Source organism: Dryobates pubescens, chromosome 1, assembly GCF_014839835.1.
Source record: "Dryobates pubescens isolate bDryPub1 chromosome 1, bDryPub1.pri, whole genome shotgun sequence".
NCBI lineage: Eukaryota > Metazoa > Chordata > Aves > Piciformes > Picidae > Dryobates > Dryobates pubescens.
In genome coordinates, this window is record NC_071612.1 from 11,095,360 (window position 1) to 11,119,292 (window position 23,933).

Here is a 23,933-nt window from a genome sequence, read left to right on the forward strand (position 1 = left end):
CGGGCTGAGTCAGAGCCAGCAGCCTGCACACGATTCCCCAAATCCAACTCCCCCGGCAGCCTCTCCCAGGATTTCTCCCCCTCCGAGTGTCATCACAAGTGGGAGCGTTTGCAGGCAGGGAAGTTTCCCATCACTCATCCTCCCCGTGCCATTGTGCTGCAGTGACTCCCAATTAGATGACTGTCAGAGGCTGTCACACACCCATCATGCCTGCCGCTGCCGCAACAATTCAACCCCCCAGGAATCAGCAGATTCCTTTTCCAGGGAGCGTTTCCGCAACTCCAGTCCACATTTTCCTGCTTTAACTTCACAGCAACAGAACTTGGGTTGAATAAGGAGAACAATAGGAGCAGCTAAATAGATTTCCATCCCCTCCAGCTCCTGGTAGCAAGCACAAATCCCGGGCTTGCAGGGATGCTGCCAGGCTTTTCCAGGCTCCGCTCTCAGGTTTGCTAATGTCTGGTTGCAGCCCTAACTCTCTTCCAAAGCCTCGACCTCTCGAAGGGTTGTGCAGAGAGATTTGGAGAGTGCAGGTGAAGAAGAATGGGGCACATGTGCAGGTGAGAAAAGTTGAAAGGTGCAAGCCATGTAATTAGAGCATGATTTGGGTTAGAAAAGACCTTTAAAAGTTATCTAGTCCATTCCTGCACAGAGCTTCATCCAACCTGACCTGGAATGCTTCCAGAGATGGGGCTTCTAACACTTCTCTCGGCAGCCTGTGCCAGTGTCTCACCATCCTCTTTACAAAAAAGTGTCTTTATATTTCTTCTGAATCCCCGTCACAACAGGCTTAGCTGAAAAAGTCCTTTACTCCTGGGATTTCCCCCTGCTGTGGAGCAGCTTCTCCATCCAGGCTCCTCAAGCCTCTTCCAATTGATGCTGGGAAGCTTGCAGCTGATAGACATCTCTTCAGATCTGAGAAGAAATTTGGATAGATAAATTGACTCTCCCAGAGAGCAGCATCAGCCTTGAGCCCTAACCAGATTTCTTCTGCCATTCCATAACTTTGTCTTTCCTAGACCAGCAGGAAATATGTTTAACGGAAAACTACAATTTCCATGCCCTTTCTTCATCTTATTTTTATAAACCCAATTGGGAAGCACAACATATGCACAAACAGCCTGGCTGCTGCCAAAGTCAACTTGCAGAGTAGGACAGCAATAACCACCTAAAAAGGGTGTGAGGGAGTGTTGGCCCTGCTTATACTTGGCTCATGGTGCTGATTCCTCGAGAGAGTCAACAGGAGACTAAACCTCTATTAGAGACAACTTTTGACAAGTCATGACCCCATCTGCAGCATGTCACACACAGTATCTCTACACCTATGTAAAACCTAATATGCATTGAAGATTACATAAGTGCAAGACTCTGTATTTGATGGGTATTCATCTCTGGGTGAAGACAGAATTAAAATCTCAGTGGTTCTCCTGCTTCTCTACACGACTCTGAGCTCTAATCCCTCCTGAAATATACACACAAACATGAAAACCTCCTCCTGCCAACTCCACGCCGAACCTCCCAGGCAACATGAATCATGCAGCCTTGACAGCACAGCTAGGGGAGGAACAAACCCCAGCTTTATTCATTCCCATTCTTCTTACCTGGGCAACCACGTGCTGTTTCTGCAGTGTGCCAGCTTCCTCCTGCTCACAGGGATATTTCATACACAAATTCAGCTCCCAGACTTGTTCTTCCCACCCCCCCTCCAAGACTTCAGAGCAACTTAGAGCAGCTTAAACACTTCAGACCTCCAGCTCTGGCCAGCTCCAGTAGCTGTGGCTAATTAATACTTCTTAAAAGCTTTTGATGTGTTGTGATCAAGTGTGCATTACACTGGGAATTTCATGGTGTTTAAGTGAGCGCTGCTGGTGTTAACAGGCTTTGAACACCTCTGCCTCACCTGTTGGCAGGAGGCTGGGGGGTGATTCCCGAAGCAGCACAGGCAGAGCAATGGGGATTCTCACACAGGAACTTCTTAGTGGTCCTTTTCAGAATGATTTTGCAGGAGAATCACAAAAACATAGTAGGGTTTGGGTTGGAAGGGACCTTTAAGATCATCTAGTTCCAACCCCCCTGCCATGGACAGCAGCAACACTTTCCACTAGACCAGGTTGTTCAAGGCCTCATCCGACCTGGCCTTCCACAGCTCCAGGGAGGGGGCATCCGCAACTTCCCTGGGCAACCTGTTCCAGTGCCTCACCACCCTCACTGGAAAGAATTTCTTCCTTATATCCAGTCTAAATCTCCCCTCTTCCAGCTTAAAGTGACCATAGGTGATGTGTGTGCTGGAACAGCCTCTCAAGTACATCAGAACGATTTTGAGAACTCCTAATGCTGGGGGGGGGGGGGGGGGGGGGAGGGGAGGTGGAAAAAAAATTAGAAATGTTAGAAAGTCATCAAATCTTCAGGATTCTGGAAATTATAAATAGCCATGGTGGAGAGCAATTTCTCTTTTCTCTTGTTGTTTTTCTTGGTATGGAGACAGAAGAGAACAAAGAAGTATTTGTTTCGTGATTCCTCATCTAGGAAGCATTGCTGGCTCCTGCATTCCATGTTTCCTGAACAGCCAGGGCTGCCAGAGCATTTACTGCTCTGCAAGGAGCCATCCCTGTTCAAGCAGCAACAGGGGACTTAAGGCAAGTACTTGAGAGATTTGCACTACAAGACCTGGCTGCAGAAAGACTCTTTTCTAGCTTCAGTATTAATAGTAGTTGAAGATCAGTTAAGTAGAGAGTGCTCTTCACTTAGAGTCTTCCATGAGATGCCACAGGGAAGTTTTGCAAGTGAGATAATTGTGCTGATGTGACTTAAAGTGCTCCAGCTCTTTGATGTTACTGGTCATTTCTGCATGCAGCTTTTGCTTTGCTGAGACACCTAAATCAGCAATGAGCAGACCCTGCAGAAGTTTCCAATGCCTTCCCACTAGATGGGTTCAGCTGGGATCAGTATCAGCCTCTGCCCTGTGTGGAAAAGGGCTCCAGATCAAGTGACCGGTCATGGTAAGCTGGAAAGCAGCAAAAAATTCTCACTGCACCTACTGACAGCAAGAGACAAGCAAAACTCATGCACAGAAATACTCCAGAAAGAAACAGCTGAGAGAAAGATAGGAAGAAAGACTCACTGTGTCCCTGTCCTTACTACAGCTACAAAGGAATCTAGGTGCAAACTGCAGCCACTTTTCTCTCTGCCTTCCAGATCTTGCTGGTTTTCTAAAAGATCAAACACAAACCTCTCAACACAACATGTAGTCCAGTACACACCTTGGCTGCCCTTGTCCCTGTAGCCTTCATGGTTCTTCCCCCACAGCAGGATCAGCTCCACAGCTCCAACAACGAACATGGCTCTCAATTCACGTGGCTCCAAGGCAAGGGATGGCCAGGAGACTGACCAACAATCCCAGTGAAGTGGTGAATGGGCAACTTCAGCAGGTACCAGTGCTGCCATGGAAATCATTTGCTGGTCCATTTAAACGTCCACCTGGTGGATACTGATGAAGATGAAGCCTATCTCCTTTGCTCCCTGCCGCTCTTGCTGCTTTGCCCAGGCAGCTGATCCAGGACATCCACCTCGTTGGCAGTTGAGGCCAGGGACTAGACACTCAGAGGCAGGAATCATTCCTCCACTCACTCATCCAGCATGCCAAGCAAGTGCTTTTCAGGTCTGTAGAACAACCATTACCTTTCCTGTTTCTTCTTATTCTTGGCACAAAGGCTTGTGGATCATTTCCAGCTGAGGTTAAAAGCATTTCAGAGTCTGTTTGCATAGTGCCTTTTCCAAGCAACCTCTGGTTGTAACACACACTTCCCCCAGCACAAAAATACTCAAATGGCTTTTAGTTTAGGCACTGTCCTCACATTCCTGAGAAAAAGCTCTAGAGTAAGATTATTTATTTTTCCCCCTCTTTCTATTTTACCTTTTCCTTGGCTGTCAGATTTCAGCTTCATATTTGACCAGTTACATCACACAGCTCCCACCTCGGGTGGGGGGAAAAATAGGAACCAGAAAGAGCAGAGTAATTCTCATCACCTCATTTCCTAGGCAGAGGACCAAAATATTGCTTGCAAAATACCGTTATTTTTACGCTACAAAAATGCAATTAGGCTCTGAATTAAGTTTTGATAATTTTACTCATGGGAATTTGTCAGCACAAGGCAGCTGAAGGAACTCCCAAGGGCTCCCACCGGCATCCTCTGCACCAAGCCTCACTGTTGCTGCCAAAGAAAAGGCGGGGGGAAATGATTATTTCAAAGCACCAGCCCCCAACTTCTGCAGACACGTCCACCACAAACTTTCCCTACGTCCTTAGCCCCACGGAACAAAACTGGACGCGGTGGCTTGGCTGAGGTTTTCCACCTGCGTTTGCAGAGGTGGGGGTGCTCGAGCGGTGGCAAGGCGTGCCGAGGCTGCCAAACGGGTCCGGCACCGGGGGACTCTCCGCTTGCTCCGAATCCGGGCATCTCCCAAAAAAGAGAGCTTTCAGATGGAATTAAATTTTACTATTTTATTTGTGAAAAAACTACAAGCAGAATTCATAAATAGACATTTCTATTTAAAGCAGGAAAATGATAAAGTGGCTTCTAATAACAGTCGTGCACATGCCAGTAACAGGAATATATTAACATCTTTTTTTTTTTCCTCATTTTTTTTTTTCCTTTATTTGCTAGACAAAGAGCAGTGTCCAATATAAATTTTCCCAAAAAACATTTAAGACCTGTGAATTTCTGACCAGTTCACAAAAAACCACCATTGACACTTTAGCATGAAGATTAAAAACAAACCTAACAGGACTGTCAGCTCTAAAGGACTTTACAGAGCGGAGGAACTTTCCGAAGCGTTATACAAGCTGTCTTTCTGGGCAAATGAAAAATAGAGCTCGTATAATACATTAACATAAAAATCCACAAGATAAGATTATGTTTTGACATACTTAAACAAGCATTCTATATTTGTCTCCAACAAACAAAGCTAAGGAAATAATGTAACCATCTTTACACAGTAAATTAAGGTTACAAGTCATACACAAGAACAGAACTGCTTGCGCATTAAAAACTGTTCAGCTCCATTGTCATACTCTAAATGTTGGCTCTTAAAACCATTCGGTTACATACAAGCAAAGGTTATTATATAGTCAGCAATTAATAAATTTTCAATAATTTAAGTTTATGGTAGAGCTTAAAAAAGTAGACTGAGAATGATCTTGGTAAGGCAGGTGAAAACATCTCAGTGTGGAAATAAAACTCACGGAAGCTGCTGCCCAATTTTCTGTCTGTCCCGATTTGAAACAAGCAAAGTGTTCCAATCAAATTAAATAGCCTGGCGGTGTAAAACGCTGTCATTTTCCTTTGCAAACTACCTCAAACTGAGCAAGTCAGGCAAGCTGGGTTGGTGTCTGTGTGTGTGTGTCTGTGGTAAAGAGTTGAAACTTCCCAAACGTTAACACTGTGCTTTACTTACCTGCTTTCTGTGCCACTGAACACCACAAATCTGGTCCTTCCCCTAAACTAGTGCTTTGGTTGGTTTGGTTCTTAAATGCACTCCCCTCCCCCAACAGTGGGACAGCCCGTGGGCACGGGCAATCCCAACCACGGGCAATCCCACCCGTGGGTGTGTGCTGCGGGGACGCCAACGTCAGAAATTAAGTGTAAAAGCAAACGCTACCCTTCAAATGCACAACACAACAGCTAGGGATGAGGCTGGGGAGGTCCAATGCTTTGCTAGCAACTCCTACTGAATGCAGAATTGCAGGTCACTTGTTCCAAAGAAATTTTTTTTCCCCACTTATTTATAGCAAGCTACTTTATATGGAGGAGGCACGCCCAAAGAGACAGATGTTACCAACGTTACCAGTAGCCATGAGTAGCTGGTTGCGGCGTTAAAGCTTTTTCTCAAACTGATCTACAGGTCCATTTTCACTTGAAAAAGAAGCAATTTCCTGGTACACACAATGCTTTCTCTTTTTTTTTTTCTTTTGCACAAATTCCCAGATCCAGCGAAGGCGGCGAGCGTGGGGTTTGACTTGAAGCACCAGAATCAGCCCCCCGCTTGAAGCCGGAGGGACTTGGCCCCTCGCTCGCGCCCTTGGCCGGATCACGGCCGAGATGCACGCAAGCCTAATCGATAATGGATCATTTATAAAGCAGTGCAAAATATACAAGTTCAAGGGGCATCTTCAAAAAATCTCTCTTAAAAAATTATTCCAATACATTTCAGTAAAATAAATAAATATGGCTGACCAGTTTACCCTCCCTGAGACCCTTAAAGGAATAGTAAAAACTGGAAAAAGGAATGTCTTTGCAATATCCCACTAATGTTAAAATGTAGATTGAGAAATTCATAGTATTTAAAACTATGTATAATAAATTGTCTGGATGCTCATAGGAAGCATCTGGTTTCCTTTGGTTCTTTAATAAATACTTTTAAAAATGCTTATAAAGACAGCCTATACTGCGAATAGAAGCAGAATTAAGTCGGGGTGCCCACCTTAACATATCCGGAGTAAAACCACTGCTGCAAAGGCACCGGTGCTGGACGTACCTTCGAGGAGGGGCTGTAATTGATCCCTTACTCACACATTTCTGTCACCAGTGTGAAAGGAACCTACATCTGCTACTCAAAACCACACAGTTTTATTTATTTTTTTTTAAAGAAATCTTAAATCAGTTGCCTCCACAAAGAGAAATTACTCTCACGAAGCAAATAATTCACAATATAAGAAGCTGGCACGAAGTTGTCTGAATGTGGCCCTCTTTCCTCGCACCCAGAAGTTATGCATTTGATGTCAAATGAAGCCACAGTCACTGTGCCTGAAATTACTGCAAAGCACCCTTGGGGCCACGAAAAAAAAAAAAGGACGAAAAGCCAGAGAGGTTTGGGGGTTTGTTTCGCTGTTTAAAAACCCCCAGTTTGTTTCACCTCTTCAGCCTAGTGTTTTAGCAGGATAATGCATGGAAGGTAAACTGTAAAGCAACACTAACAGGCCAGGAAAAGAAATCACAGTCTGAATAGCTTTAGAGCAAGAATGAAGGAGATGCTGGTCATGAGCACGAGCCACACATGTCACTCGCTTTGCCAGCATGGAAGCTTTTCCCTACTTTTGCTCCCACAGCAGGAGACCCAGAAGCATCCAAATACTGACAAGCCCAATATCAGCACTGGACGAGATGCCGTTCAGAAACCACCCTTGGAACAGGGATGCTCTTCAAGAGGAGCCACCCCAATGGCACGCAGGGAACAGGCAGAAGGGGGCTGATGACGACTGACCCACATGCCGCCAGCAGGAAGGAGCACCAGCTTGCTCCCTCAACCCATGATCGCTCCCTGCTGCCCTCCAACCCAAAGCAAACCACTCCAGTTCCAAAATTACCTCGGGCACTGCTGCAGGCAGGTGAAATTCATGAAATTTAAGATCACCAGACATCTGGGGGGTTGGCTACGCACGGTATAGCGACGCTCACGCACCCGCGGCATGCCAACACCAGTCCGGTTGCGACTACTGATGCTCCAGCCGGGCACGAACTCCCACATCACCGATCTGAGCTACCCTTGTGGAAACACAAGCTACCTGGAGCAATCTTTTTTCATTTCAGATCCCAAGCTATCAAAATCAAAACAGTGTGTCCAGGATGTTTTAGCCATCGCTTAGGGAAGAAAAGGGGAAGGAACAACAGAGAGAACGGGTCCCATCCAGGTTCAAACCTTCAGGAACTCTTTTCACCTAAGACCAGTTCCATTTCAGTTTCAGTACTTTCACAGAAGGGGACTGTCCCAGATCTTGAACTGTTCAATTATTAATTATTTTTGTTTTTTGTTTGTTTTTCACTTCACAGTGTTTCAAGCACCAGCGTTTCCATGTATTGGTTTCAAATAACCCTTTATATATATTTATTTATATATATATTTATATATAATTTATATCAAAACTGATAGTACACAGTATAACTGGAAGAAGAACTGAACTTAAAAAGGATATGTTGAAAGAGGATGGAGTTTGTGAATGCAATAAATAAAGCCCCCTTCCCTCCCCACCCTCTCCCTCCCCCCAAAACAAAAAGTTGTAATGTTCATGGAAAATTGTGCACAGCAGATATTATAAAAAAGTAGATTCAGGAGCACATCCAATTATAAATGATTGTTAGGAAAATCATATAAAACAATGGAATACATAAAAGTGTCAAGAGGAATCGTTAGGGTGAGAAATTCCTTGGTGGCCAGATGCCCACGGCAAGCAGAAATTATCCTGGTTGCATCAGTAAGAGGTCGATGTCCCAAAAGAGAGTGTGTGTGTGTTTCTGTGTGTGTGCGTGCGTGTGTGTGTGTGTGTGTGTGTGTTCAAGCTCGGAAGAGGCTCTCCAGGATTTGAACAGCATGGGCAGGTGGAGTGTTTGAATTTCATACCCTGATTCATAGTTTCCACAACTCCATGTGCAATTTTCAGAAAGATTCGTCGTTGACTGCCGACATGTCCCCCTTTGGCGTGGAGGAGCGGGACGAGCCCTTGTCTGTGCTCTCAGAGCCCGAGCTGCTCTGATTCTGTTGTTCTGATCCTGCACTGGAGGTCACTGTAGAAGACGACGTAGAAGAGGAGCGAGTCTTTTCTTTAAAGTCTGTGATAATTACTGTGACATTTCCCACTGTGACTGCCAGCTGCTGTGCGGTACTTCTGTCCACATTTTTCAGTCTGGGTCTAAAATAAAAGGAGAAAATATTTATAAAAGGGATAAAAATAAGACAAGAAAGGAAAAGTTTATTAGAAAAGCATTCGACGACACGGTGCGACTTGCCCTCCGCTCGCCTGCACAGATGGCAGCAACTGGGAGGAGAACTGAGGCAGCAGTAAGTGCTGCACAGTGGAGGACAAAGGTTTGACCTTCTGCTCCCTACGACAGCCTGGGCTGCCAGGGCCGCAGCAGCACGTTCAGCCCCAGAGGAAAAACCTGTCTCACAGAACCCTGCAAAGGGTGCTCTGCTGTGGACTTATCCCTGCTCCAGCTCTGCCAGAAAGGAGGACACCACAGCAGAGCCAAGCGGACAGGAGCCAGACAGCCTGAAGGATCTTCTCCCCAAGGGGCAGATGAAAGAGTTCTCTTATCTCAACTCCCCATCGCATCATGTGCCCTGATGTTATGAGACAAGGCTGTGACTCTGCAATACAAAACCACATGAAAGCGTTTGACCACGGCTCTTTCATTCCCATAGTGGAACTCCGCAGCTGCAAACAACACAGGCACTAGGACAACTTGGCTTCTCTTTCAACTGCTTTGAGCTTATACAAATCAGATGCCCAATCAGCCTATGTATAAAAACACTCAAAATGTTCCCTCTGGAACAGGCGCTATTGTAAATAAAATCCAGCATGTGCAACGGTATTTCTTGCTGCTAGTGCTTGTGGGTAGGGGGAGGGAAAGAAAAAGAATTAAAAAAATAAATAAATTAAAAACTCAGAACCACCAGGAAAGAGCACACTGGTATTTATAGCTCAGGATTATCTCTGTAATTTGCATGCCGTGCTATCATTCAATTAGTAATGTAGCTAATAAGGGTCTAGACTCTAGGAAGCTGACATTCATGCACACTTCAGGGGCTGGTCCAATGCTCTGATACAACAAACCTTGGACCCTCCTCCAGCTACCAGCAAATTCCAAGTCAGCTGCTGCTACTGCTGCAATTTACAGCTTTTGCTCCTAATTGAGAGTCAGGCTTTAGCAGTGGAATATTCCCAATAGGGAAATTAAAAAGGAGTGTCTTTACACATCAGTGAGAAGTAGCTTGCTGAGAACTGCCTTATTCCAAGGGAACGGGGAAAGTTTACTCTGGGAACAAGCGCCAGCTTTTAAACCAATCCGGCTTTCCTCCCCCTCATCCACAGTGCACTAGGCTGGTGCAGTCAAACAAAAAGAGAGGAAATTAAGCTGACTATTTGCCATGCTTGCTCAATGGCTTGCAGTGCTAAGTTAACAAGGGTAAAGTCCTTAAGCACTAGTTACCCAAGCAGTATCCAAGGAAGAAGTATTAAGGATGAATGCACCGCTTCCAAAACAGAGCAGCTGTATTTCTGCAAACTTCTCACCAAAAACAAAGTTACTGAACCAAAAATAGTATTTTCATATCCACCCTAGGAGATTTGACTCAATTTTTAACAAGTACCACTAGAAAAACAGATAGAAAACACAATTAAAATACTGCTGCACTGGGATAATGCCAGTAAAACCTCCTACTTACAACAGCCCCTTGCTTTGGTGAGCAGCCTTTTCAAACCCAGAGCTGCGCTCGATAAATTCCCGCATCAGCGAGACAGGCGCCCACGCGTACGCGCTGTAGATACACGCTTACAGGAGCCGGCAAATTCAACATGTAACCACAGGCTAGATGAAATGATGTCACCTTGCTCATAGGTAACAAGAAAGGGCAGCTAGCTCAGCAAGTTTAGGGGTTTCCGTTGGCTTTCAGATAAGTGCCTGGGCAGCCGCGGGCTGCCCCCAGCGCGCTGGCAGCAAGCGCAGCAGCAAGTGTTCCCGGAAGCGTAGTACGTGGACGTGTTTTCCTCTCTAAGCCCCAAGTTCCTCTAGGAAACCCAGCTCTTCCTGTAATTTGCCTGGGTCATTTTGTTTTCTCTTGTACTCAGAAACTGCCAAAAAATGCTGGTGCAAATACTGGAACAGACTTTACGGTCTCCACCTTTCTACAGGGTTGAAAATGCACTCCCACTATTGCTTATCAGAAGCCAGCACTGATAGTCATAGTCAGAAAGAAAAAAAGGAGTTGATATGACCTAGCCTTCATTAAGTTCTGCCTTGAAAGGCTCCCACTAACAGCCTCTGAGATAAGGCATGCACCAAGAGCTTCAAGTGAACTCCCCATGCACCTATAAATGTCATGACTAAGTAATATGGAAGGACTGGGGGGCAAGCAGGGCTGAGATACAAGATTCCTCCACAGTCCTGCTTACAAACTGACATACTATCAGTGTCAGTTTTAAAAGTGAGCCCTCCAACCATTTCTGCAGGAGGTTTTAGGGATCTCCCCTGTGCAAAGAGCAGATGAAGCACAGATGCAAACCTTGGGACAATCTCTTCAGCACATGCATACAATTTGTTTCCTATAGAAGACAAAGGGACTGGCCCGTTCACATCATTTTGCAAAATTAAACACCCTCATGCTTCATGTTTATAAGGTTTATGGCCAAATAAGAAACTTGCTTCAAAAGAGTCAACCTGAAAGTGCACAGGAAGGCATGGGATAAACCAAGATATTTAGTCAGGCATGGAATCCAAGAAGTTCAAACAGGATTTCTTAAAAATCCAGAGATCCTTGAAAGAAAATTTACCAAAAACTACTCTCAAAACCCCAAACCAATTATGAAATCTGGCTATGAAAAAAATCTTAACATATAATTTGTGACTAACAATCAGGTCCCTTGAAAATACTCTTGACAGTACTCCTGATGGCAATGAAGCGCAGGAAAAGATCCAGTTTAGGAACTGAAGATGATGTATCCATTAAAAATAACCAGCTAGACCTGATATTATTAAGGATTAATTAGGAATGACAAGAGCTTGCCACAAACCAGAGACTAAAAGACTCTGCAGTAGACAGAGTGACTCCTTCAAGGGGTAAAGAAAAAAATTATTTGATCTAATCTGTCAATTTAACATTATGTCATTAGTCAAATACATCAAGTCTCCTGCATCCTAAGTCTCAAAATAAGTACCATTTCAAAAAGAACAGGACAAGAAAAAAATACCATTGCAATGAAGCTGTATTTCTCTAATCAAATCAGGAATGGACACTTTGATCTTTGAGGACTGAGGAAGATTTAAAAGCTGTTCCCACTACTAGCAGTGCAAACCCATGTGCTTTACAACTGTTTGTGGCTAATATTGCTTCAGTTCATGTGGATTTACTATCAAATACTTATTACAGCACAGTTTAAAGAGATGCAATTCTTAGAGCCCATAGAAGCAAAGTGCCCAGTTGAAATCTCTTTGTCCATTAATATAAACCCCTGTTCTTTGATGCTGAAGTTTGGATTTAAGAAGTACAGCACAAGAGGCTGCTTAAAGAAAACAAACGTGGAGCATCGCCCTAAGACATGAGCATCAACATGAGACAGCATCAGGATCATGCACATGGATGTTTTGCTTCTAACACAGCTTTAAGAAAGGTGTCCTGCTCCTACAGATCAGCCAGGCTCCTAGCTGCACAACATACATTATATTTGTATTGTATTTATATATAGGGTATACTACAGAGTGTCCAACAGAGGCTACAAGAATGAAGAAGGGACTGGAACATCTGTCTTGTGAGGAAAGACTGATAGACCTGGGCCTTTTAGTCTGGAAAAGAGCAGGCAGAGGGGATCTAATCAATATTTATATATATCTGAAGGGTGGGTGTCAAGAGGGTGCCAGTCTCTTTTCAGTGATGTCCTGTGATGGGACAAGGGGCAGTGGATACAGACTGGTACCTAGGAAGTTCATCCTCAACATGAGGGAAAACTTTTTTTACAGGAAGGGTGCTGCCCAGAGAGGTTGTGGAGCTGTCTATAGAGAGGTTCTCTGGAGACTTTCAAGACCTGTCTGGATGCATTCCTGTGTGACCTGCCCCAGGTGATGCTGCTTTGGCAGGAGGTTTGGACTCAATCTCCAGAGGTCCCTTCCAACCCCTAATGTTCTATGAGTAGGAATAAACCTCTCTTCATAGCTACTCGTTTGAAACGCAGATGAACATGAAACCAACCATTCATGCTTTTTGTTGATTCTAGCAAATCTGGTCATGCAGCCTTTTAATTCTCCTATACATGGAAAATTATCTTGGCAATTACAGTGGCTGAATTACAGATAAGGAAGTGAAAAAGTAACCTTTGTTACTGCTATCAGGTGATGATAAGGATTTGATAAAGGCCACTGCAATTGTTGGTTAATGTTTTTCCCCCCACTGCATTTCACAGCCAAAAGCATTACTGCCCAATCGATGATTATTTTAGCAGAGGAAGGAAAACCGAGTGGACAATGCAATAATTATTTGCAATGCCTGAGTCTGTCCTCACCAGCAGAGTCTGAGGGCTTGCACACGAAGAAAGCTCACAGCTAGGGATGGTCTAGCCATGATAACGTTGGCAGACCCTGTGGGTCAGGCATTGTTTGACCTCTGTCCATCAAAGAGAGGTGCCTGCTATTTAACACAGCTTTCAGACACCCAGAGTTTAACTTTAGTATAAAGTTACCTTGAAGTGTGATTTGAGTCGTTGTTCTTTGTTGTAGTATTCCCAGACTGTATGCTGTTTGCTTCGCTAGGAGGATCTTTCACAATATCTGACTTTGGTCTGCAAGAATTGGAGGGAAGAGGCAGAGCATGATGTTATTTACCTGCCCAATTAATCGGTGCACAGCGCTACCGAAATCACCCCGCGTGAAACAGCACAGCCTTCAAACTTACTTAGTCTTCTTGTTAGTGTTCTTCTTTGTGACACTTGGACTAATTTCCTTCTCTTTGTCAGGTTTTTCTTTGTCTTGTTTTTCCACTTTCTCCTTCTTCTCCTTCTTAGGTGGTGGTGGGGTTGCATATTGCTGGGCAACTTGTTGTGCCACCAACTGAGAGTTTATTCTAGGCTTTCTGTAACGACAATAAGAAGAGAGATCTACAGTCAATATTACACAGTGAAAAAGACTTCACCAAAAGCAGTATGAAGATTTATTTGGGCAACCAGGGAAGAATGCTCCACTTCTAAAGACTCAAATAGATGGCCTTATTTAATGTGCAGTACTACTGCTACTACCAAACAAGGTAAAACTTTTTGAAGTCATACTCCAAATTGCTGTTTCATCAATTTTTTTTTAGCTTCGTCTAACATTCCCAAGTATAATGCTCCCTTTCTTCCACCAATGTCACGAAATCACAACCAGTTTTGGGGGGACAAGAGTGAAAAAGCAGTTTTCAAGAAGTTGCCAGACATGCCTGGCAAAGTAGCTACATTTTAAGAGAAAGAATAGAGTGTGGTAAAAATAAGTTTCCTGATAAACATCAGCCTCTTTCCCAGCTTTCAATTTAATTTTTCAAACAAGCTTCTGATTCCCTGAAGCAGCAAATCTCACACAAATAACAAAGAACAAGAGAAGGTAACTGAGATGACTTTGTCCCTGGGGCTGGGACTGAAGCTTGCTGGCAGGAGCACAGAAGACAAGTGGGCATTCACGATGCCATGGGGGAATGCTGTGCCAGCCTCCGACACACCATCCTCACACAATTGTCTCAGTGCCCAGCAGTGCTCAGACAAAATACACAAGCAAACTGGCTTTCAAAGACTATTTCCATTTCAAATTATGATTTACACACACACACAAAAAAGGCAGCTTCAAATGTAACCAATATCTTCACTGTGGGTCCTCACATCTCACAGAAATCAGTCCCTTCATCTCTCCTGCATTCCTTGTGCGAACTCCAATGTGCTTTCATCTTAACAACCTGAAACTTCTCCCTCCTGGCCTGGCATATCACAGCAGCTTATACTCTGACTGTTCATGATCGATTCAACTCCTTCAACATGCCAGGAAGATCTATGCTTCCTGTGCCCACACAGCTCAGAGTGGGGAGGGGGAAGAAAACCAGGTCATCAGCTCCATTAGTCGTCCATTATGAGCTGAATACTAACTGCAACAGTTGCTCAAGCTTGTCCATAGCATTATATTGGTCATAAATATCATTCACATTTTCTATATAGATCAGACTACAGCAGACTATCAATGAAAGAGGCACACAAGTATCACTGAGTCTACAACTGGAGAACAGCAACCTAAGGGGTTGTGCATCAGAGCTGTGCACCTGCATCTAATTTTTACTACAAACATCTAGAGACTTTAAGATGCTACTTAGCAGTTCACATGTTTAAAACAAACAAACACCAAGAGAAACCATTAATTGATCACATGTATCATCTGCACACAGACAACAGAACACCCAGAGAAGTTCTACCCCCTCTCACAGGAAAATCCAAGGACCTAGTGAGCCTCTCTCAGCACGCATAATGGTACCAAAATGCTCTTACTACAAAACCAGATACACCCAAAGATTTAATTTCACTACCACAGCTAATTATAAAGTCTACTCAACAGGTTGCAGTTGGGCCCCTGACTCATCTCAAAGCTGCTGGCATTCGGCTTTTTCACCCATAGAAACTCTTAACCCCATTTTAAGCTACAATTTGCATACAATTCTGCGTGAACAAAGAAGGCTAAAGAGCAGGTCATAAATAAGTAAGATGCTGAAACATTTTGCAGTTACCTGTTCCACAAAACAGGGAAGATCTCTAGCATCCTTGCATTAAAAGTCCCACATACAGCAATTTCTGTCTCCATGACTGAGCATAAACATGTAAGAAAAAGGGGGTTGGTTACATGGAAAAGATCTTAAGATTGATGCAACCACACTAAAAGCTGGCAACAGTAGCTTGTGTCAAGCAACCTGCTGTCTACTCAAACAAAAAAAAAAATAAAGAAAAGAAAAAAAGAGTGGGGGGAAGAGATAAAGTGTCAAGAAAACCTCAAAGAGAGGGCTGATACCATCTCCCTACATGATTAGACTCGATTAACCTCACTGCGTGAAGCTGTCACTTCTGCCCAGGCTTACAGTTATTTGCTGTTTACACAACCAGCTAAGTCAGAAACCTGAGCCATTCATGGGAAATTCCAAATTGAGACTCCGAGAACACCTTCAAGTTTTGCTGCTTTGCACGACTCTGCTGTGCCTGCCTGCGGTGTTATTTCCAAGCCTTCTGTCCAACCTCCACAGCTACCGAGCTGCTGTTCCTGTTGGAGGAGTGCTGCACTGCTTGAATGAAGACACAACTTTTAAAATGGAAGCTTCAACTAAAATCAAAAAGTATGTAAATAAGCCACACTGCATCTCCCTGGAGAAGGCTGGAATCCAACAAAAGCCCAGCCTTACAGTGCTCCTGCAGAGATACTTCGCCCCATGCTCTTCCGCTGCTTATCTGTGCTTGTGACAGCACACTACATTTATTAAGTTTTATCATTTTCTGGCCAGCCACTGACAGAACCAGCACAACTTCTCCCAACCCACATTTATATATTCCTCCTGACACACCACTGGTAAGGGCAAACCCAAAACTAAAAGCAGAATCGGCAGCAGCGTGGGCAGGCAGGGACCTGCGGGAAGCAGAGAGGTCAGCCCTGCTGATGGGATTTCTCCTACCCCACTGAGGAAGGGAGCAGAGAGCTGCTAAGACTTTGGTCAACACCAAGCACATTTAAGATCTGCTCTCCTAATAGAACAGATTTAAATAATGCAAATAACCCAACAGCCTTCCAACTCCTCTTTGGCCAGCAAGCTCAGGAGCACTAAAAAACAGGTAAATTAAGCAACTGGTATACTAATGGTAGTAACAATAGGAGCAATAAATTCCTTCAAGTAAGTCCCACACTGCCACTACAGCCAGGACACAATGGTTACAAGCCCTTTACTAAAAAGCCAAGCAAAACAAGCAGAGCAGTGCATTTTTAACCACAGCAAACCAAAAACATAGTGACCAGTAGTGAGTAAAGTCACCACAATATCCAAAACTTGCTCCAAACTTAAGGATTCTATGATTACAAGAAAACAATTTCAATGCAAGTATCTGAAATGGGTATCTTGCCTTCTACATGAACATTAAGATAAGTTATGCTTTGGACAACTTCCCCCTAATTTAAGTGGCAGTCTGAGTGAAGATGCAACCATCAAGTTTCAACACCGATGTGACAAACCAATGAACGTTACTCTCCTTTTTCCCAGCATAAGGAGGATTGTCTTCTCTCTAAACTGAGAGCAATGAAACTAACTTAATCATCATAGAATCAATCATAGAATCAACCAGGTTGGAAAAGATCATCAAGTCCAACCTATTACCTAATACCTAACACCTCCTGACAACTAAACCATGGCTTCAAGGGCCACATCCAATCCTTTTTTGAACACCTCCAGATGCTTTCAAAGTTATGTCAAGTAAAATGAATTGTTTCACATTAAACTGTAGCTGACATCAGAGGAGCAGATATTTGCACAGTAATTCATGACCTCTGCAGGATGGACAGACAGATGCATGAAAAAGCTGAAAGGTATTTGCCTATTCTGAGTGTGCATTTTGCACCCAGGCATTTACCATTAGCTATCATAAATGATGCACACGCATACTCTTTACCACCTTTAGTAACAGCCCTGCACAGAAAGAATGTGCCTGCAAATATTCTATCCTCATATGGGATATTTGGCTCCTGAGAAGTGGAATAAATGCAAGACCCTTCCTGAAGGGCTCACTGCCTGTGGTACTGTGCTCTTGGAATTTTTAAGAAACCAAACCCAATCCTGTACTTTTAAGCTTCTGGTAAGCATCTTGCCATGGATCACTTCTGGATCTCAATGCGTGTCCCAGGACCAAATCCAGAGCACTGACGCTCAGCAATTCTGTCGCTCCACTCCTAACCCCTGCAACCAAGCTTTGAAGCAGAGCAGCACAAATCACCTGACATCCAACACTCGACTGTTACTCAGACCTGGATTTCAACAGGGATATAGGAGGAAAAGTAGCACTGTATTTTCTAATGTGACCCTAATTTCTGTATCTCTCTGGGCTTTCTCTGGTTCCACTGCCTGAAGAGAAGGCAAGCCACCTGCCTCCTGCAGACACTGGGAAGGCACGTGGCTGGTGTTACACCCACAGCAACGCACGGAGACCTTGAGGGACTCCGGCAATCCCCAGCAACGTGGATCTAATTACAATTGCTCTGACTTTCCTACAGCTATGTTATCAGAAGAATGAAAGTGGCATCGAGTGGGATTTCAGAGTCAAAAGCCTCATGTAACGTGAAGTAGCGAGGATTTGGGTAATTTCATGCTGTTCTGGCTTTGATGGAAGCAGTGATACCAGCAGATCTCCGCGTGCCTCGCCGTTTCGTTGAGAAAATGTGTTTCACACGCCATGCAGCGTGGAGTACCAGATTATTTTAATAATCCTAGCCACACATTGATCTGTCTTTGCTCAAAGTAAAACAAAAACCCCCGAGACTAAAAGTATTTACATGTTTATAAAGCAGTCAGTGCCAGAACAATAATGTAATAAGCGGACTTCTGAGGGATACTCTAAAGCGAGTTTAGGAATTAACCCATGAACATATTAAAAATCAACATCTCCTGAAAAGAATTTTATACCCAGAGAAGAGCAAAGCTTTGGAGAAATTAAAGAAAAGAATTTTATACCCAGAGAAGAGCAAAGCTTTGGAGAAATTAAAGAAAAGAATTTTATACCCAGAGAAGAGCAAAGCTTTGGAGAAACTAAGCCATAAATGCGATGGGCCAAGCACTTACTCTCACATGCAGATTTCCCAGCTCATTTGTTATGACCACATAAGTCCTTTTTAGCAACAAGAAAAAGGATGAATGGACGAATTGTCCTTAGTGTACAACTGCAAAGCAGTATGGAAGTTGTATACATTTATCTGAGAAGTTCTCCCTGTAGTCCAAGGCCACAAGGCAACGATAAAAACAGTAAAACCAGGAGGGCAAATGGCAAGCAATACGTGACTGAGCCACATTCTGCTGAAGGAACAGAGCTTTCCTTTCACACTGATGTGCTAAAGCTGTGCTTTGATTTAGAAGACAGATGTTTAAAAATACAGAAGTTAAATCCAAGGAACACCCACTTGTGGGCTGCAGGTGTTGGCTTTTCACAGCATTGCCAGCAGGACAGGGTTATCTTTCAGCTGAAGAAAACAGCACTTGCTACTAACCTTAGAGAGAAGTGCACAGCAACTCGTTTAAAAGGCTCCAAGCGCTAAGGCTGAACATTTGGGGAAAAGCATGAAAGAAAACAAGAGCTTCACACAAACAAAACAACTGTTCACCACAAAATAAACTAAATCCATTTAAAAGTGCGTGGTCACTTCAGAAAGCCTCCCACAAATGGCACAACATCCTCCTTGACCATCCAGCCCCACTGTCTTTGATCTCCTTGGAAGGGCCAAGAATATGCAGTACAGAGATAAAGGAGAGTCAGCTTTGGGATAGCTATTTCTGGCTATGACAACAAACCTTGAGCTGTTCAGATTGCAGGAGAAGGGTGTTTTAAACTTCATGTTTGTCCACCAGAAACTTACAGACCTCAGTTAATTTCTCACAGTTTGAAGACCCTCCCCAGCCCAGTACATACGCTGAAGAAGTTCAAACTTACTTGCAGTACCTACTATTTAGTGGTCTCACAAAGCTGCCAGCTGCCTGCTATTTAGGGTGAAAACCTGCTTTTCTTCAATCCCCTCTCTCCTCTGTTTTTTTTTTTTATTTAATCAAATTAAGAGCAGGAAAGTTAAGTGAAGTGCAAGCTGTCACCTCCATTCACATAACGTGACTGGCACTACTGTTTGCCTTTGTGCCACTATGGGGGAGCTGAAGCTCTTTCAGTGGTGTTTGTAAAAAGAATCCTGAATTCTTACTTGTTACAGGAGCCTCAGCATTGCTTGGTTTTAATTATTTAGGCCTATTTACAAATCAAAGCATAAACAAAGAGCTTTATACCCAGAGTTTTCGTGAAAATACATTAAAAATCACAAACCCAGTACTGTGTGTCCCAGAATTGATCTCTGAAACTGTGGCTCCTCAACAGCAATAGGGTAGTAGGTTTTTCAGTACTTTTATAGCTCTTTTGTATAATGTCATTACAAAATAGTCTGAAGTCAGGGCCAGAAGACGTTCCTGGAAGCAGTTTGATCAGAAGTTTGCCATGCCAAAGCTGAGTAGTCACAAAATTCCTCCAAACATTCATAAATTTGTACAATGGTCTGGGTTGGAAGGGACTTCCCAAGGCCATCTAGTCCAACCCCCTGTGCAGTAAGCAGGGGCATCCTCAACCAGGTTCATTCTAACACAGAATGGAAATGGAAACTCCACGTAACTGCTTGCTGGCACTCACAAATGCAAATGTAAAAGCACATCGGGACCATTCACCCTCTATCAAATTAATCAAGAAACATCTTACATGGTGCTCCTTGCAGAGGTGGACTTGACCTACTGGGCCACCGGTAAGAAGGAAGCCCCAAGCCACCAGAGAATGAAGGTGTTTGGGAATTTGTTGGAAAAGCTGCAGTGGAGAAGCACCACTGTGAATTTTTGCAAGTATACCAACTTTGCACAGAACTTTTGGTTTTTGTTTCTTTTTCCCCTCAACAGAAACTGATAGATCACACATTGGGCTGTCTGGTAACAAAGTACTGAACCATAAGATTAGTCACAAATCTGGGTCTTTTCCACCCAGTCTCACAGGTTTTGCTCATCTTACTGCCCTGGGTCTTTGTCCTTCTCTAACACACAATCCTACAAAATTCAGAAGGAGATGTGTTTTGGACTACAGGTTCATTCTGAAATGCCTCCACAGATAGTAGTGCAAGACAGCAGCAAACAAAACCTCCTGTACGCTCTAGAGAACAAAGAGCCATCCCTACAAGGTCTCCTGCAAGGGCAACAACTCTTTCCTTTTGCTGCTCTTCAATCAGAAATCACAAGAGAGCAAAAGGAAGAGTTAAATGGAAGTTATTCTTCATGCTTCTTTAACACCAGAGTGTGGATGGAAATAGCAGTGATGGTGAATAACAAAGATGAGTATTAGTTATTGGAAGAGAGCCTGAGGTTTACTTAAGTGCTAATACCGTAAAATTTAACCTACTGTGTGTCTGCAGGAGGCAGAACAGAAGTCATGCTGAAGTTTTGGAAGGAACACTGCTCTGTTTCTCCTTTCAGAGTAAGAGCTTGTCTGGAAGCCCGTGCAGTGCTGGCAGTCTCACCCATCTTCTCATCTGTAGCACCTAAGCTGCTACAGGAGATAATTTCCTATCTAATCTGCAGAAGCTAACGAGCGCCAGCGAAAGCCCTGAGGCCGCCCAGCAGATGCTCACCCTGCAGTTGCTTTCTCTGCCTAGTTCAAACCCCTGGAAGAAGCCTGCTCTGATGAGAAATGACTGCTCCCTGACAGTCTCAGCTCTGTCCCTGACTCTACAGGCAGAGGCTGCAGCCCTCGTGAAGCTGTGGAGCCAACCTGCATGACTCCCCACATACATCTAGATATAGATCTGTCTGTAACCAGATCTGCACACACACACCAGCGAGGCAGCACTGAAGAGCTGTGTACTCTGAGTAAAGATTCCATCTGTGGTAGTCTCACAGAATGACAGTGGTTGGAAGGGACCTCTGGTAACCTGGTCCAACCAACCTGCCAGAGCAGGTTCACCTACAAAAGGCTACACAGGATGGTGTCCAGGAGGGTTTTGAATAATTCCACAGAAGGAGACTGCACCATCTCTCTGAGCCACCTGTTCTAGTGCTCTGCCACACTCAAAGTGAAGAAGTTCCTCATTTTACAGAATACAGAATCAACCAGGTTGGAAAAGACCTTTGAGATCATCAAGGCCAACCTATCACCCAACACCATCTGATCAACTAAACCATGGCACTAAGTGCCTCATCCAGCCTCATTTTAAACACTTCCTATGCTCAAGTTTGTGCCCACCTCTTGTCCTGCCAGTGGGCACCACCATCTCCCAGAATGACTTCCACAATTAAGAACACCTCTTAAGGACCAGAATAGGAGAAAGTCCATAATGTTCACACTTCTAAGTCAATGCAAAATTACTGAAGAACTGGCAAACTCACCAAATTTGCCATCCTTCAAACATGTCTTGCCTTGTTTGATGGGGAAGCAGAACTGTCCAAAGGATCACAACTTCTTTATGTTTGCAAATATTAGAAAGCTACTTCTGATTTATGACCATACATAAAATCTAAGACAAAAGAGCACATAGCCAGAATTAGTTTTTCAGATGCTGTCTTGTTTTTCTTGTAACACAGTGGAGCAATTTTTTACTAAGATTTTTTAATGGCCCCTTTGAAAAATAGGCAGAAATTAAGGAAAAAAGAGCACAATACATCTCTCCTGCTGAAAAAAAGAAACTGCAATATGTAATAAATTAAAATAGCATCAAGCCCCAATTGCAACATCACCCTAAATTCCAGCTGAACAAGAATTCTTTCCCTCTGCCTAAGCATTTGCTGACCATGACTAGTAGTTAGAACACAGAATACACCAGGTTGGAAAAGACCTACGAGATCACCGAGTCCAACCGATCACCCAACACCGTCTAATCAACTAAGCCACGGCACTAAGTGCCTCATCCAGTCTCTTTTTAAACACTGCCAGTGATGGTGACTCCACCACCTCCTTGGGCAGCACATTCCAATGGCCAATGACTGTTCCTGTGAACAACTTCTTCCTAACATTCAGCCTAAACTTCCCCTGGTGCAGCTTGAGACTGTGTCCTCTTGTTCTGGTGCTAGTTGCCTGGGAGAAGAGACCAACCCCCACCTGGCTACAACCTCCCTTCAGGTAGTTGTAGAGAGCAATAAGGTCTCCCCTGAGTCTCCTCTCCTCCAGGCTAAGCAACCCCAGCTCCCTCAGCCTCCCCTCATAGGGCTGTGCTCCAAACCCTTCACCAGCTTTCTTGCCCTTCTCTGGACATGTTCCAGCAACTCAACATTTTTCCTAAACTGAGGAGCCCAGAACTGGACACAGTACTCGAGGTGTGGCTTAACCAGTGCTGAGTACAGGGGCAGAATGACTTCCCTGTTCCTGCTGGCCATAGGCCTTCTTGGCCACCTGGGCACACTGCTGGCTCATGTTCAGTTTACTGTCAACCAGTACCCCCAGGTCCCTTTCTGCCTGGCCACTCTCCAGCCACTCTGACCCCAGCCTGTAGCTCTGCATGGGGTTGTTGTGGCCAATGTGCAGAACCCGGCACTTGGATGTGTTCAATCTCATGCCTTTGAGATTAGGTCCACAGCTAAGCATTCAAAAAAGAGCACTGCCTCCTATTCATTTATTGCATTTGTAGGGAAGAAGTTCTACAGCAGTAGAAAAAATTGTGCTAATATACACAAAATCCACAACCAAGTGTTTACAAAATGAGATGCAACCATAAAGGTCACACCAAGTCCAAACTTGAAAAGATGGCCTTGAGATTACCAAATCATTTTTCTTAGGCATGTGAATTTCTCTGCTCACCAATCATTTTAGTCACATGTTACAAGTGCTGAACAAACTTCCTCCTAGTCATTTAGTGCAACTGACCCTCATCATGCTACTGACCTACTCAGGGCTTCAGCTTAGTCCATCACTGGAAATTCAAATCAATATTTTGGCAGGCTATACACTGAAATGGTAAAATTTGTTGTGCTGCTTTTGGTGTTTCAATCTACTGACAGTCCTTCCTGCAAAATAACCCATGTGCCATGATTTATGAGGGCTTACAAAATTGTTATGGAAAATTCACTGATCTCAGCACAAAATTTACTTGCCTGCTACCACCAGAGCGATGATAAAACTAAGGCCATTTTACTTGCTTGACAAAAATAAGCTGCTCTCACTAGCAAAAAGATCTGAAAACAGTCCATAAAGCTGGCAGCAACCAAGATGTGCATAGTAAAACACTCTGATTTACAACAAAACCAATTACTTAAATAGTTCTTCCTATTGGACTGTTTATTAAGCTATGTATAATCCTGAGGAAAGCGAACAAGCTCAAAACTTCCTGGTGAGTAACAAGGTGCAGTTGGCAGCATGAGGGTATAAACAAGCCTGATGAAAATTTAACATGTGGATTCCTTCAAGCAGCTATTCATGGCTATTGTATTATGGATTAAAATAATGGAAATCTGAGGAAGAGAATAATTTTAGCAACTCTGGCTACAGTTGAAAACTAGGAATACCAGAGCTGGAGTTATGCATTTTAACACTGCTATTTATATCTATATATATAGAATCATAGAATCAACCAGGTTGGAAAAGACCTCAGAGACCATCATGTCCAACCTATTACCTAATACCCAACACCTCCTGACAACTAATA

General features: G+C 43.8%; 1 protein-coding gene across 1 annotated transcript in view; it reads right to left on the reverse strand.

The window, feature by feature from the left end:
• Window positions 1-8,042: 8,042 nt before the first annotated feature.
• RYBP (RING1 and YY1 binding protein) overlaps window positions 8,043-23,933 on the reverse strand; it is a 46,646-nt gene continuing 30,755 nt past the window's right edge. Inside the window, exons 3-5 of the mRNA XM_054180257.1 lie at window positions 13,435-13,611; window positions 13,223-13,321; window positions 8,043-8,683 (exon numbers count right to left, since the gene is read on the reverse strand). Of these exons, the coding sequence (XP_054036232.1) occupies window positions 8,431-8,683; window positions 13,223-13,321; window positions 13,435-13,611 (529 nt within the window). The 3' untranslated portion in view covers window positions 8,043-8,430. The remainder of the gene's footprint in view (window positions 8,684-13,222; window positions 13,322-13,434; window positions 13,612-23,933) is intronic.